The sequence below is a fragment of the Crocuta crocuta genome, unplaced genomic scaffold, assembly GCF_008692635.1.
Source record: "Crocuta crocuta isolate KB4526 unplaced genomic scaffold, BGI_CrCroc_1.0 scaffold89, whole genome shotgun sequence".
NCBI lineage: Eukaryota > Metazoa > Chordata > Mammalia > Carnivora > Hyaenidae > Crocuta > Crocuta crocuta.
Genome location: NW_027551559.1, coordinates 3,870,469 through 3,883,841, shown reverse-complemented (window position 1 = coordinate 3,883,841; position 13,373 = coordinate 3,870,469). Strand labels below are relative to the sequence as shown.

General features: G+C 46.1%; 1 protein-coding gene across 2 annotated transcripts in view; it reads right to left on the bottom strand.

Moving 5' to 3' along the window:
- Window positions 1–13,373, bottom strand: part of ATPSCKMT (ATP synthase c subunit lysine N-methyltransferase) — a 19,098-nt gene that overhangs the window by 5,581 nt on the left and 144 nt on the right. Inside the window, exons 1-4 of one of the 2 annotated variants that reach the window (XM_077749420.1) lie at window positions 12,872–13,267; window positions 7,988–8,274; window positions 4,689–4,826; window positions 3,200–3,250 (exon numbers count right to left, since the gene is read on the bottom strand). In XM_077749420.1, coding sequence (XP_077605546.1) covers window positions 3,200–3,250; window positions 4,689–4,826; window positions 7,988–8,274; window positions 12,872–12,914 — 519 coding nt within the window. In that variant the 5' untranslated portion in view covers window positions 12,915–13,267. Of the gene's footprint in view, window positions 1–3,199; window positions 3,251–4,688; window positions 4,827–7,987; window positions 8,275–12,871; window positions 13,268–13,373 lie in introns of those variants that run through there. The other variant, XM_077749421.1, reaches the window with a different exon arrangement.

The window sequence follows — 13,373 nt, the reverse complement described above, 5'->3', positions numbered from 1 at the left end:
CGCCTCTGCAGTGGCTCTGCCTGGCACCTTCCCCCTTTCCTCCACACGTCCCGTTTTCAGGGACTGTCTGTGGTCCGCCCCTCGGCACTTACCCCTGCTACTGCCGACATATTTTATGGAGGCACCCAGGTAAGAGGTGCTCTCCCCGCAGCGTACAGGCACTTCGGGGCAGGGATGTTTCTCTTTTCCATTCACTAAAGTATCCAAGTGATTAGAACAGAGCCAGCACTTAGTGGCCCCAAATAAATGGACAGACAAAGGATAAAGGATTCCGTCGTGAATCATATATCTTTATCAGAACTCGGTATTATTTTTGCTCATCAATTCACAATAGGATCTGTAACTAAAATTAGTCTTTGAAGTTATGAAATTTAACACCCACTAGGAAGTATCATTAATGGGTATGTGTCTACCACACTCTTCATTCATTTAACAAGTATTTCCTGAGCTGTTACTTTGTGCTGGTGCTGCTGTGCAGGGGGTCTGGAAGCGAAGACGGGGCCGGCCCTCACTCTTGAGCTCACAGTGCGGTCCACACGGCAAACCTGCCGAAGCCATCATGTGAGGAAATACACAGCAACTCACTACAGAGATGGGAACAGGCACAGTGTGGATGGAAAACAGGGGCACTGGGGTTTGTCTCATGGGGCAATCAGGGACGACCTCCTGGAGGAAGACACCCGGCCTGTAATTGGTCAGTAGCTCACCAACCTGGCCCAGAGCTGGGGGGACTGAAGTCAGAAGGAAGAACACAGCTCACACAGTGGAGTCCAGGGGAAGAGGGCAGGGGGCTGGCACACAGAGCTGAGAGAGCAGGGGTCAGTTCGGGCCACATGGAGCATTCGGGCCTTATCTTCGCTGCTTTAAAACAGCAAGACATCCACTCAGGTTTTAAACAAGGTCACGAATGATCTGTTCCACATTTTGAGAAGAGGAGCACGAGCTAGAGTTACATGTGGCTATTTGCCGTGCTAGCACTGGATCTACCAGAGCCAAACGGGATGCCTCACTCCTGGGGGGGCAGAGACACACCTGTGCTGAAATGCATTTCGAGCCACAAAAGCTCAGAGCTGTTAGCAAGTCAGGGTGGTATGAGAAGCGGGTGGACGAGTTCTAGAACGCCAGGCTTCCACCCCTCACGGGCCGCGCTTTCTCCCTCCCCTCCCCGGGCCTGAGTGTGCCTCAGCCGCCACAGGAAACATTCGTGCTACGCTGGCATGGGAGCCATGAGGCCACGACCGGATTGCCAACCAGCGCCGGGACAAGGGAAGCGCCTTTCACTAGAAGACCCCCAATCGGGGCTCCCGCAGGCGGCTCCGGGGGGCAGAGCCGGCCTCCTGAACCCCCAGCCAGCACCCTCCCCACTCCCCGCAGGCGAAGCTACCACGGGGCCCTGCGCGCAGGAATGCGCCCTTGCGGGTCCTGGGATGAGGCACCTGCGTGGGAAATGGCCCGCTGGCTGAACCCCTCGCTCACTCCGGGGAACGTGGCCGCTTCGTGCACTGCAGCTGCCCCCCTTTGTCTCGGGAACAGTGCAGTGTTACGAGTTCTTTATTTAAGGGTTCTCTGTGTACAGAAAAATGGACAATTGCAAAAGCAATCATCAAAAAAAAAAAAAATAGGACTCTTATTTCCACTAGGTGAACAGCTCCACACACTGACCAAACTCAAACACGGGAAGACACACGGGGTCGGGGCCCACGGGTTCCGTGGTGACGCCGCCAAAGGCCACTGCTGCCCCCCACTGGGGCCTGGGCAGCCCACATCTCGGGCCAGCATCAGCCAGCCTCTCAGCATGGCATGGAAGTCTCAATAAATTTTAACTTTCTGTTTTCATAAAGCATGGAAATCAGATTAAATTTATTTGCTCTGAGATGCTAATTATTCCAAAGGAACGGCCAGACTTCACAGGTAGTAACCAACCAACAAGCTGCACGGCAGTGCCTGGGTCCCCAACAGTCTTCTCAAATGACTTGAAATCTCGCCCCTTGTAATTTCCTTTTTTTTTTTGTAAGTTTATTTATTTTGAGAAAGAGAGAGCATGAGGGGGGCAGAGAGAGAGGGAGAGAGAGAATCCCAAGTGGGCTCCGCACTGGCAGCACAGAGCCCAATACAGGGCTCAAGCCCACAACCCTGGGATCCTGACCTGAGCCAAAATCATGAATTGGACGCTCAACGGACTGAGCCACCCAGGCGCCCCCTTCTCTTGATTTCTCTAACAAAAATGCAAACATCAGGTTTCATCTTAGTTTTAGGCTTATTGAGATTTCCAAACACACAGAATCCTGTTCCTTTTAAGAATATGTAACAAAAGCACTTCTAAATCAACTTAAAAAAAAAAGTGGCATTGTACTCAACTTTCTGATAGTCAGAATACATTTCTCAAGCACTAAACCACCTTAGACAAAAACCAAAGTGCAAATAAGAAAACAAAACAACCAAAAAGTAAATACCTCTGTTTTTAAAATTAAAAACCATACATATCAGTTATATAGTGGCATTTTAGCAAACATCCAATTTTGTCAAGGCTATTATGGCTACAATAACAGACCTTGAAAAATGAAAAGGGATTTCTTTCTATGGTCTGTAAACCAACAACGACAATAAAAGTACCCATCCTGGTCGTCTTTCCAAAGGCTAAATTCAGAACCATTTTCAGCCCAGACGCCACGGTATTTTCACTTCTGAAAGTACGTAATCAAAGTTTGATACAAATCAGTCAGCTGAGGTCAACTGCAACTAGCCACCGCTCACCCGCCCTCGAAAAGGCCTCAGTGCAAAGCCAGAGGGACAATCGATTGGAAGGGAACATGCCATGAACTCTCCCAGGTGACTTCAGCTGGGCGTTAAGTGAGCACCCGCCAAAGTCTCCCTCCAACCGCATCAGACACTGGCAGCTCAGAAAGTAGTTTCCAGATTGGAACTTTTCGGGCTGAGGTAGGTCATTGAAAATTTTATCTGACGTAAAAGTTTTAACAACATGACTGAATCTTTAATGATTCAAGTTTTAAGGCCCTGAAGTACTTTGTCAAGCCAGTGAACTGAAATCTGATGTTCCCGCAGAATCCACAGGCGACTGCCGTGGGCGCCTGGCTGCTGTGGGCACGTGGGCGGGGGGCCACGGAGGCGCCTGGTGGAGCTGGAGGGGCCACCCACGACCAGGGTCAACCAACCAGGGGAAAGGAGGACTCATACTCACCATCTGGGGCACACCGAAAACAACAACGTTTGTGTACTGCGAAAAGGTAACCTAAAGAAGAGGGGAAACAATGCACAGATTAATTTTAAAAGGCCAAATATGAGGCTCCATTTCATCAAATAGTAGGTTTTCACAAGGAATGGCTCCCTTTAAGATTTCACAGGAAGAATCCACTGTAGTTCAATCTATTACAGTTTTCTACACGCCTCTCCATAAGTCACTCCTGGCATCGTCAGGGACACGCCACGCAGGGCCCCCCAGGGGTCATTTGTCAGACATGCCAGTGACACATCCGGTGACCAGCTGGTGGCCACCCATGTCTCAGTCCACACTCTCTCTGTTACCCCAACATACGCCCAACTAGCTTGGCAAGGACTCGCAAGACCTGAGATCCGCCGGTCTTTCGTGTTGAGCCATCCTTAAAGTTCTAGTCCCCCCTCCTCCTCTCGAAAATACTAACCAAAAACTGAAACAAAATGGTCTTTAGTTGAAAAACTGGGGCGAAAAGTGCTTTGCCAGTCAAAATTCTTATTGCCCAATAAAAGTCTTATGTATTCTGTAGAGAGATCGTTTACATATATACCAGATAAAAAACAACGCAAGCAAAACTCAAGTGAATTCTTATAAACTACCGATGACAATATTACAATGGGAAATTCTTAGTTAAGAAAAAGCATTTTATGGAGCTTCCCTAAAGCAAAATCACAGGGCATGGTTTTTTGGAGTACAAATAAATGTGGAAGATTCTCATACATTATGAAGACCAGAAAGAACCATGACAACATGGAGGATTCTTTCTTTTGCACTCATCTCTGCCTCTTGCAAAACACACCTACACACACGTACATACACAGACATGCGCACACACACCTATACGCATGCACAAGCACGCACACGCAGAAAGTCTACCATTTACCAAGAATGTTAACAAATTAATGCCTGTAATTTATAAGATTTCCAAATGAGGTAAAAAAAAAAAAAGTCTCATCGTTTTATAATAAATAGAAATGAGAACTTTTTTAATTGAGCAAATTCTTGGAATTCACATGACCTATCAGGTTTAAAGCTTTAAGCTACTACTCTAAAAGAGTTGGCATGTAAACCTGTCAATTTAAAGGTGTTCACATTTCAGTATCCAGAAACATTATGCTTGTATTTTAACTATTTTTCCTTTAATACGGTTTACAGTGGTTTTTCTTTTTTTATGTTTATTTATTTTTGAAGGAGAGAGAGACAGAGTATGAGCGAGGGAGGGGCAGAGAGAGAGGGAGACACAGAATCCGAAGCAGGCTCCAGGCTCTGAGCCATCAGCATAGAGCCCGATATGGGGCTTCAACTCACAAGCCATGCAATCATGACCTGAGCCGAAGTCAGACACTTAACTGACTGAGGCACCCAAGTGCCCCCATTTTACTTTTTTTTAATCATACTAATTATGAAGTATAAAGTTTTGGCTGGCATTTCCTAGGACCATTCTTGCCTTACGTACCTTCCACAAATCTGAGATATAAAATTTGGCAGAGTCCTGCACCCCTTCTCGCCGAGCGCGGTACCTGGAGTACCACACTAGCCATGGATTTAACTCATAACCAACAGCGGTGAATCCTTCCTTTGCAGCTGCTATCACCTGCAGAAAGAAGTCAGTGTTTATTCAAGATAAAAACATCAACCTATGGAATGGGAAAAGATATCTACCAATGATATATTTGATAAGAAGTGAGTGACCAAAATACACAAAGAACTTCCATACTCCACACCAAAACCCCGAAAATATCCCAATTAAAAATGGGCAGAAGACATGAACAGACATTTCTCCAAAGAAGACATACAGATGGCCAAAGAGACACATGAAAAGATGCTCAACGTCACTCATCACCAGGGAAATACAATCAAACCTACAATGAGGTATCACCTCACACCTGTCAGAATGGCTAAAATCTCAAAACACAATAAACTGATGTTGGCAAGGACGTGGAGAAAAAGGAGCCCTCATGCACTGCTGGTGAGAAACTATGGAAAACAGTCCAGAGATTCCTCAAAAAATTAAAAATAGAATGACCGTATGATCCAGTAATTCCACTACTGGGTATCCACAAAGATGAAAACACTAATTCAAAGGGATGCATGCACCTCTATAGTTATTGCAGCGTTATTCACAACAGCCAAATATGGAAGCAGCCCGCATGTCCATCGACAGAACGAAGAAGAGGTGTATATATACACATATATACACACACACAATGAAATATTACTCAGCCATAAAAAAGGGATGAAATCTTGCCATTTGCAATGACATGGATGGATCTAGAAGCGTATGATGCTAATAAGAGAAAGACAAATACTTTATGATTTCAGCCATATGTGGAATTTAAGAAACAAAATGAACAAAACACAGGAGACAAAACCACACCCTCTTAACTCTAGAGAACAAACAGGTGGTTCCCGGGGGGTGGGGGGGATGTCAGGTGGTGGATGAAGAGGACACTTATCAGGAGGAGCACTGAGTAACACACAGAAATGCCGAATCACTACACTGTACACCTGGAAGTAACAAGACACTGTATGTTAACTGTACTGGAATTTTCCAAATAAATTTAAAAAACTGAATTAAAAAAAAAAGATCTCAACTTTACATGGTCAGATGATATGAATACCTCCCATTTATGGTCTAGAATCAAAATGTCCAATAAAAAAAGGCACTTTTGTTCAAAATATCATTTAAAGGCAGATCTCTAAAGCTCCACAGCTTTGTAGACAGGACAAGGCTGAGTTAAACTCAGTTTTTGTGTTTCTGTCAAAGATTTCACGTCGAGCACTGCAGCAGGCAGGTCTGCTGTGGATAAAGCGCTTCTGGACCAGCTGACCCCTGGTGAGGCCTGACAAGCTGCTGAAAACCCAGTGTGTCTCCCCAGCAGTGACAGCACAGCAGCGGGCAAGACGGGCCTGCCTGAGAGAATGTTCTGTCAACTGGCTGTAATACACGATCAAAATGACCCGTCCCGAAAGAACCTGCTGTTACTCACACAGTCCCTTAGTCTTTAAAGACAGCTCACTCAAAACTGAAAACAGGTAAAAGAGAAATGGAACGGGTCAGAATAAAGTCAACCATAGAATGCCACAGGCCTCTGTAAGGTGAGGACAGTGGGCTAGTCCCGGGGCCTCTGCTCATCTGCCTTGCCTGCTCTTCAGGGGAGCCTGCCTGAAGGAGGCGTCTGCCTAAAGTAATGTCCCTAGTTAACTACAGTGTCACCCCCTTAGGAAAAAGAGGAAACCACAAAGAAACTATTCAGATATGTAAAGCATTCAAATCTGCATTTTAAAACTTCCTCCTGATTAATATATACATCTTGAGGGGCACCTGGGTGGTTCAGTCAGTTCAACGCCCTGCTCTTGATTTCAGCTCAGATCATGATCCCACAGAAATGGGATCGGGCCCCACATCAGGCTCCGTGCTGAGTATGGAACCTGCCAAAGATTCTCTCGGGGGCACCTGGGTGGCTCAGCCAGTTGAGCTTCCGACTTCAGCTCAGGTCATGATCTCTCAGTTTACAGGTTTGAGCCCCATGTCGGGGGCGGGGGGGGGTGGACGGGGAAGCTTGGAGCCTGGAGCCTGCTTTGAATTCTGTATCTCCCTCTCTCTTTGGCCCTCCTCTGCTTGTGCACTCTCTCTCTCTTTCTCTCAAAAATAAATAAACATATATTTTTTTTAAAAAAAAAGATTCTCTCTCAGGGCACTTGAGTGGCTCAGTCGGTTTAGTACCTGACTTCAGCTCAGGTCAAGAATTCTCGGTTCGTGAGTTTGAGCCCCACATCTGGCTCAGTGCCAACAGCTTGGAGCCTGGAGCCTGCTTCAGACGCTGTGTCTCCCTCTGTCTCTGCCCCTCCCCTGCTCAAGCTCCCTCTTTCTCTCTTTCTCTCTCAAAAGTCAACAGTTTTTTAAAAATTTAAAGATTCTCTCTCTCTCCCCCTTTGCCCCTCTCCCCCACTCACACTCTCTAAAATAAAATACATATATACATCTCTTGATTTGTTCAAAACAAGTCACCTTCTAACCTCTTCCTGGCTATTCAAGTCACTGTGATTATATCGCAAGGTCCATGCTGCAGGGGCGGTGAAAGGGGTCATGTCCCTTCTAGTCTCCACAGAGATGCTTGCAGAACACAGGCCTTGACTACTGCTCTCCTCACTTTCCGGCTCATCGATGGATGGAGGCCTCAGGACAGTGCCATGGGGCCCAGGGAGGAACGTGCTCTCAGACACCCGCTGGGCAGTCAGGGCCCTGAAGCCTTATTTATAGGTTCTCAGCTGGAGTCAGTGTGCTGAGCTCACAAGTCTGATCTTTGGATACATGAGGGTTAATGGCACTGGCTCTTTCCCATTTTAACTCTACATTAGCCCATGAGAATTATTATGCATGTAAGAATATCAATAAATAAGAGAGCAACCAACTATGTTAAACCCTGTGACTCAGTAGTTTTCCTCTAATTATACCGCCTCTGCTGCCCCAAGATTTTTTACTGGATGATTTCATAATTATCAATTCATTGCTCCTTTTTACCTGGCAGGTCTGCAGAGCACTTTTTTCCTTTCAGAAAAATTAAATCTGAGGGGAAAAAAAAAAATTCCAAAACACGCTGGAAGGTTTGATCACTAAGCACACACAAAATAAACGACGACTTAACTAAACAGTCAGATTTAACAGGGCTTTGCATAAGCCTCACAAGAAACGTGAGGCAGAAATTTTGAAACTTCCAGTTAGAAACCCTAAAACGCCTCAGCGTCACTCACAACGCGACCGTCGCCGCTGCCGATGTCGACCAGGGGTCCTCTTCTGCAGTGAAGCATCTTCACGACGTTTTCGATCTGCTTTGTAGTTGCGGGTACGAACGGCAAACAAATTTTTCGGAGGGCCGGTGTTAGAAACGGGGTGGCCACGGCGTACACGGCCACCAGTGTCCCACCAACAACCCCAGTGAGTAAGAACCCCCAGCTGCGTTTCTTCACACTGTTGGCTCCAGGGCCGGGAGGCACACCCCATCCTGACGGACTTTCTTCAAGTACTTCCGGGGGCTTCCCTAAGGGAAACAAGCAGAAATACACACGTCACGCGCAATCTGAAATCCAAGGTAGTATTTTCCTTCTATGATTCTTATTGACAGACTCATACTGTTTAAAGAAGGATAACTTGGCTGGATACAATCTAAATTACCATTGAAGGTTTCCACAATGAGTTCTATATCCTCTCAACTAAATTAACCTGTTTTAGAGAAAAGTATTCAAATCTAATGGAAAACTAAAATCTTTTCTTTCCAACATAATGATTCTTTCTTGAGTCATCCTTAGAAAACAATGTATTCATCCCTATTTGATATTTTATGGATTCATTATATCCATTAATACAGATGTTAACCATGAACTCTCTATTTTTCTGGTTTAGGACAAAGCCTCACAAATAAGCATTAAAATGTCCAATTACTGCCCTATTTTAAATAAGATGTGAGGATTCCACATCAAAACTGGTCAGGCATCCATAATCCAGGTGCACTAATACAATTTTGAAATAATGAGAGAGCAAAATCAGGTTTCACTAAAAAAATTAGTATGGTACCGAAAAGACTTTAAAGAAGACCCAAAAAGAACAAAAAATAAATTAAGTATTTCAATGCACCAGCATGAAATAAAGCAAACTCCAATCATTGAAAACAGAGAGATGANCTCTCTCTCTCTCTCTCTCAGAAATAAATAAAACATTAAAAAAAAAAGCTTTAAAAAAAAAATAAAACACTTTCCCACGGCGCCTGGGTGGTTCAGTCAGATAAGCATCCAACTCCTGATTTCAGCTCAGGTTGTGATCTCACAGCTCATGAGTGTGTCAGGTTCCGCACTGTGGTGCCTGCTTGGGATTCTCTCCCTCTTCCTTTCTCTCTGCCCCTCCTCCCATGTGTGCATACTCTCTCAAAGTAAGTAAATAAACTTAAAATAAATAAAATAAAATAAGATACATTCTTAGGAAGATCTCAAGTTCTGGGGACTGAAATGGATTTGATTTTAAAATCTAAGGAAGTGAGGACACATCAAGTAAGAACAGAACCCCAAGGTGAGGACCTGGGCTCTGCACCTTGGCTAACAGTATGACCCTGCACCATTCTGGACCTCGGTTTGCTCATCTGTAACATGGGGATTAGAGTCACCGTGCCAATGAAACTGGTGGACACACTCAGAACACTGCCCAGCACAACAGGATCAGTTGCTGTTATTATTTATCCACGGCTGGCTACATGCTGAACCCTACAGGGAGCAAGACTGCCCTGAAGCAGCTCAGTTGGCAGAGAAGACAAGGCCAAAAACACAGGAATCCTAAAAAACAAGATAGTAAGATGGGGGACAATGGATTCTGGTCACTAGAAGATGTTCATGTTCATGGCTGCAGGAATTAGTAAGCCCTTCAAAATGCCCACTGGATCCCATTCCCAAGGCTGCAGTGGGAAACCACCACCAACTTAGAGGGTTAAAACAACACACGCCTGTTGGTCATCTGGAGATCAGATGGCTGAAATGGGGTGGACACGCTGGGTTCCTTCTGGAGGCTGTACGGCGGGTACGCTTGCTTGCCTTCTCCAGCTTCTAGAGGCTGCCCACATTCCCGGGCCAGTGCCCCCACATCACCCCAACCACCACTTCCATCAGGACACCCCTTCCGACTCTCTTGCCTCCCCCCTTCATTTTTAAATCTATTTATTTATTTTCAGAGCGTGAGCTTGAGCAGAAGGGCAGGGGGAGAGGGAGAAAGCATCCCAAGCAGGCTCTGCTCTGTCAGCACGGAGCCCAAGACGGAATTCAAACTCGCAACCATAAGACCACAACCTGAGCTGGTATCAAGAGTCAGACACTCAACAGAATGAGCCACCCAGGTGCCCCTCCCTTTTCTTTACAGGGACCCTGTGATGACAGTGGGCACATCCAGGCAAGCCAGCGGAATCGCCCATCTCAAAGCCATTAACTTCATCCCATCTGTAGAGTCTCTCGTGTAACATATTCACCCATTCCAGGGATTAGGACACGGACCTATTTGGGGGATGTGCCTACCATACTCATATGTGGTGATCTGTTACAACTTTGTGAGGTACAAATGTGAACACAGGACACACGAAAAGCTGACCCAGTGCAGTGAGTCACTGGTCCAGAGCAACTGACCAATCCCCAACATCAGGCACAGCAGAGCTTTGTTCTGGAAGCCTGAGGTCCCCTAAAGTGAGCTTTGTTTTGTTTCTATTTTAGAGGCAGAACACTCATATGTGCAAGCAGGGGAGAGGGGCAGAAGGGGGGCGGGAGAGGAGGAGGTGGGGAGGGGGAGAGTGAGAGAGAAAGTGCGAGCAAGACAGAGCGAGTATCTCAAACAGGCTCCAAACTTAGTGAGGAACCTGATCCAGGGCTCAATCCCCCTGCCATGGAATCATGACCTGAGCCAAAAGCGAGAGTTGGACTCTCCACCGACCAAGCCACCGAGGGGTTTCTAAACCGACTTTGAAAACTAGGTTCACACAGAAACCCTCTTGCACTGTTGGTGGGAATGCAAACTGGTATAGCTGCTCTGGAAAGCAGTGTGGCAGTGCCTCAAAAAATTAACAAGAGAACTACCCTATGACCCAGCAACAGCACTGCTAGAAATTTACCTAACGGACACAGGAGTACTGATGCATAGGGGCACATGGACCCCAATGTGCACAGCAGTACTCTCAACAATAGCCAGATCATGCACAGTCTAAATATCCATCGACTGATGAATGGATCAAGAAGATGTGGTTTATGTATATAATGGAACACTACTTGGCAATGAGAAAGAATGAACTCTGGCCATTTGCAGCAACATGGATGGAACTGGAAGGTACTATGCTAAGTGAAATAACCCAGGCAGAGAAAGACAGATATGTTATCACTCATATGTGGCTATTGAGAAACTTAACAGAAGACCATGGGGAAAGGGAAGGGAGGAAAAATTACAGAGAGGAAGGGAGGCAAACCATGAGAGACTCTTAAATACGGAGAGCAAAGTGAGGATGGATGGGGGTGGGGGAGAGGGGAAAGTGGGTGATGCGCACGAAGGAGGGCACTTGCTGGGGTGACCACTGGGTGTTGTGCGGAAGCCAATTTGATAAAATATATTTATATGTATAATAAGTATTTCATATATAAATATTAAAATGTATTTATACAGAAGATATTTAAAACAATATATAATGTTCAAAATACGGTAATAAAATAAAATAGAATAAAACAAAACCAGTTTCACAGTGGAAAACCAACTCAGAAACAAGAACAAGAAAAGTCTCCCGCTGGTGCTGGAGGGAAGGTAAAAGTAAAGTTTAGGTAGGTGACGGTGTTTGATAGAAAGCAATAATTTCAAACACATTTTGTTACACATTTTGTTACACGTTTCAGCATCGTATGGAGGAATTTACACACTAGAGCAATAGTCATGCATTTGATCGTTTTTTAAAGAGACAAAGACCATCTGCCATGCCTCTGTAAAATTACCCTGTGGGCCTTCTAATTATACAGTACAGTGAGTGGTTACAAGGATTGGAGTCATAAGGTTCTGAATTCACAGAACTTAACTCGTGCGAAACATTCGAGAAGTTTTTGCCAAGCCTAAGATTCTTCCCCCATAAAACTCAGAAATAATACCATCCTCACAGGGTTATTTGAAGAGTTAAAAGAAGGGGCGCCTGGGTGGCTTAGTCGGTTAAGCGTCCGACTTTCGCTTGGGTCATGATCTCACGGCTCGTGGGTTCGAGCCCCGCGTCGGGCTCTGTGCTGACTGCCAGCTCAGAGCCTGGAGCCTGTGTCAGAGTCTGTGACTCCCTCTCTCTCTGACCCTCCCCTGCTCACGCTTTCTCTCTCTCCTAGAAGTAAATAAAACATTAAAAAAAATTTTTTCGAAGAGTTATAAGAAATACATATAGGGCACTTAGTGCTTTAAATGAGACAGTAAGTAACGAGTGTTCGCTGCTATTGTTGGTCTCAATACTACCCGTGGGAAGAGATCCTCAATTTTTAACAGGCTTAACATATATGAATATGTAATTCATATACCATACAATGTGCCCACTTAACATATACAATCCTAAGGTTTTCGATCTATTCACAGATGGGTGTAACCATCAGCACAGTCAATTTTAAAACGTTCCCATTACCCCCAGAAGCCCTTAACCTTTACCTATCACCCCCACCTTCCCCTTCACACCTTAGCCCTAAGCAACCCCTAATTGACGCGGTCCCCAGATCCCCTACTCTGCACGTGATCTGCTAGGACTGGCCTCCTTCACTCGAGATAAGGCTCCCAGAATCGGTTCCTCAACACAGCTGATCCTTCACCAACACAGCTTTGAGCTGCACAAATCCACCTACACGTGGATTTTTTTTTTCCATGCAATAAATTTATTTTCTTTTATAATTCTAATAACACCTTTCCTCTAGCTTACTTTATTCTAAGAGCACACTATCTAACATACAAACTAGGTTAATTGACCTCTGGCCCACAAAAGGCTGTTAGTAAAACTGGACGGGGGAGGGGGAGGGGGCGTCAAAAGTCACGGGGGGTTTGGACTGCACAGGCCTGACCGCAGCGGCACCCCTAACGGCCCCGTTGCTCAAAGGTCAGCTGTACTCTACCGCTTTTTGTGGCCGCATCGAAGCCCGTAAAACAGGAGGTCATGACCAGCGTCCTCGGGAGAAGGCGGCAGAAGGCATTTAGAAGACGGAGAATTAGCAAGACAGAATGGGCAGGAAAGGTCGCCAAGGCAGCGCAACGCTGCTTCGGGGCGGGGCCCTCGGCGCTGCGCAACCCTGCTTCTTACTGGCCGTCTAACGTTGGCCAAGTACTGGGCTAACGGTGCAAAAGGGGGACTTCTTTAACGAGCACTTAGAACTTGCTGGGAGCCCGGCACTGTTCTCCCCGAGTCCTTTCAGCTGTGCAAGGCAGATAACTACTGTTGTTTGCAAGCAAGGTAACTGAGGCACAGAGAGGTTAAGTTACCACCCGCCGAGGCCCAGCGAGCAAGGGGCAACGCTGCTTCCCACCCACACAGCGGGACTCCGGTTCCCTCAGAAGACCGTGCCCCGCACGGTGCGACTTATTCGCCGCAGGGCCCCGCGGTCCGTGCCCCGCACGCCG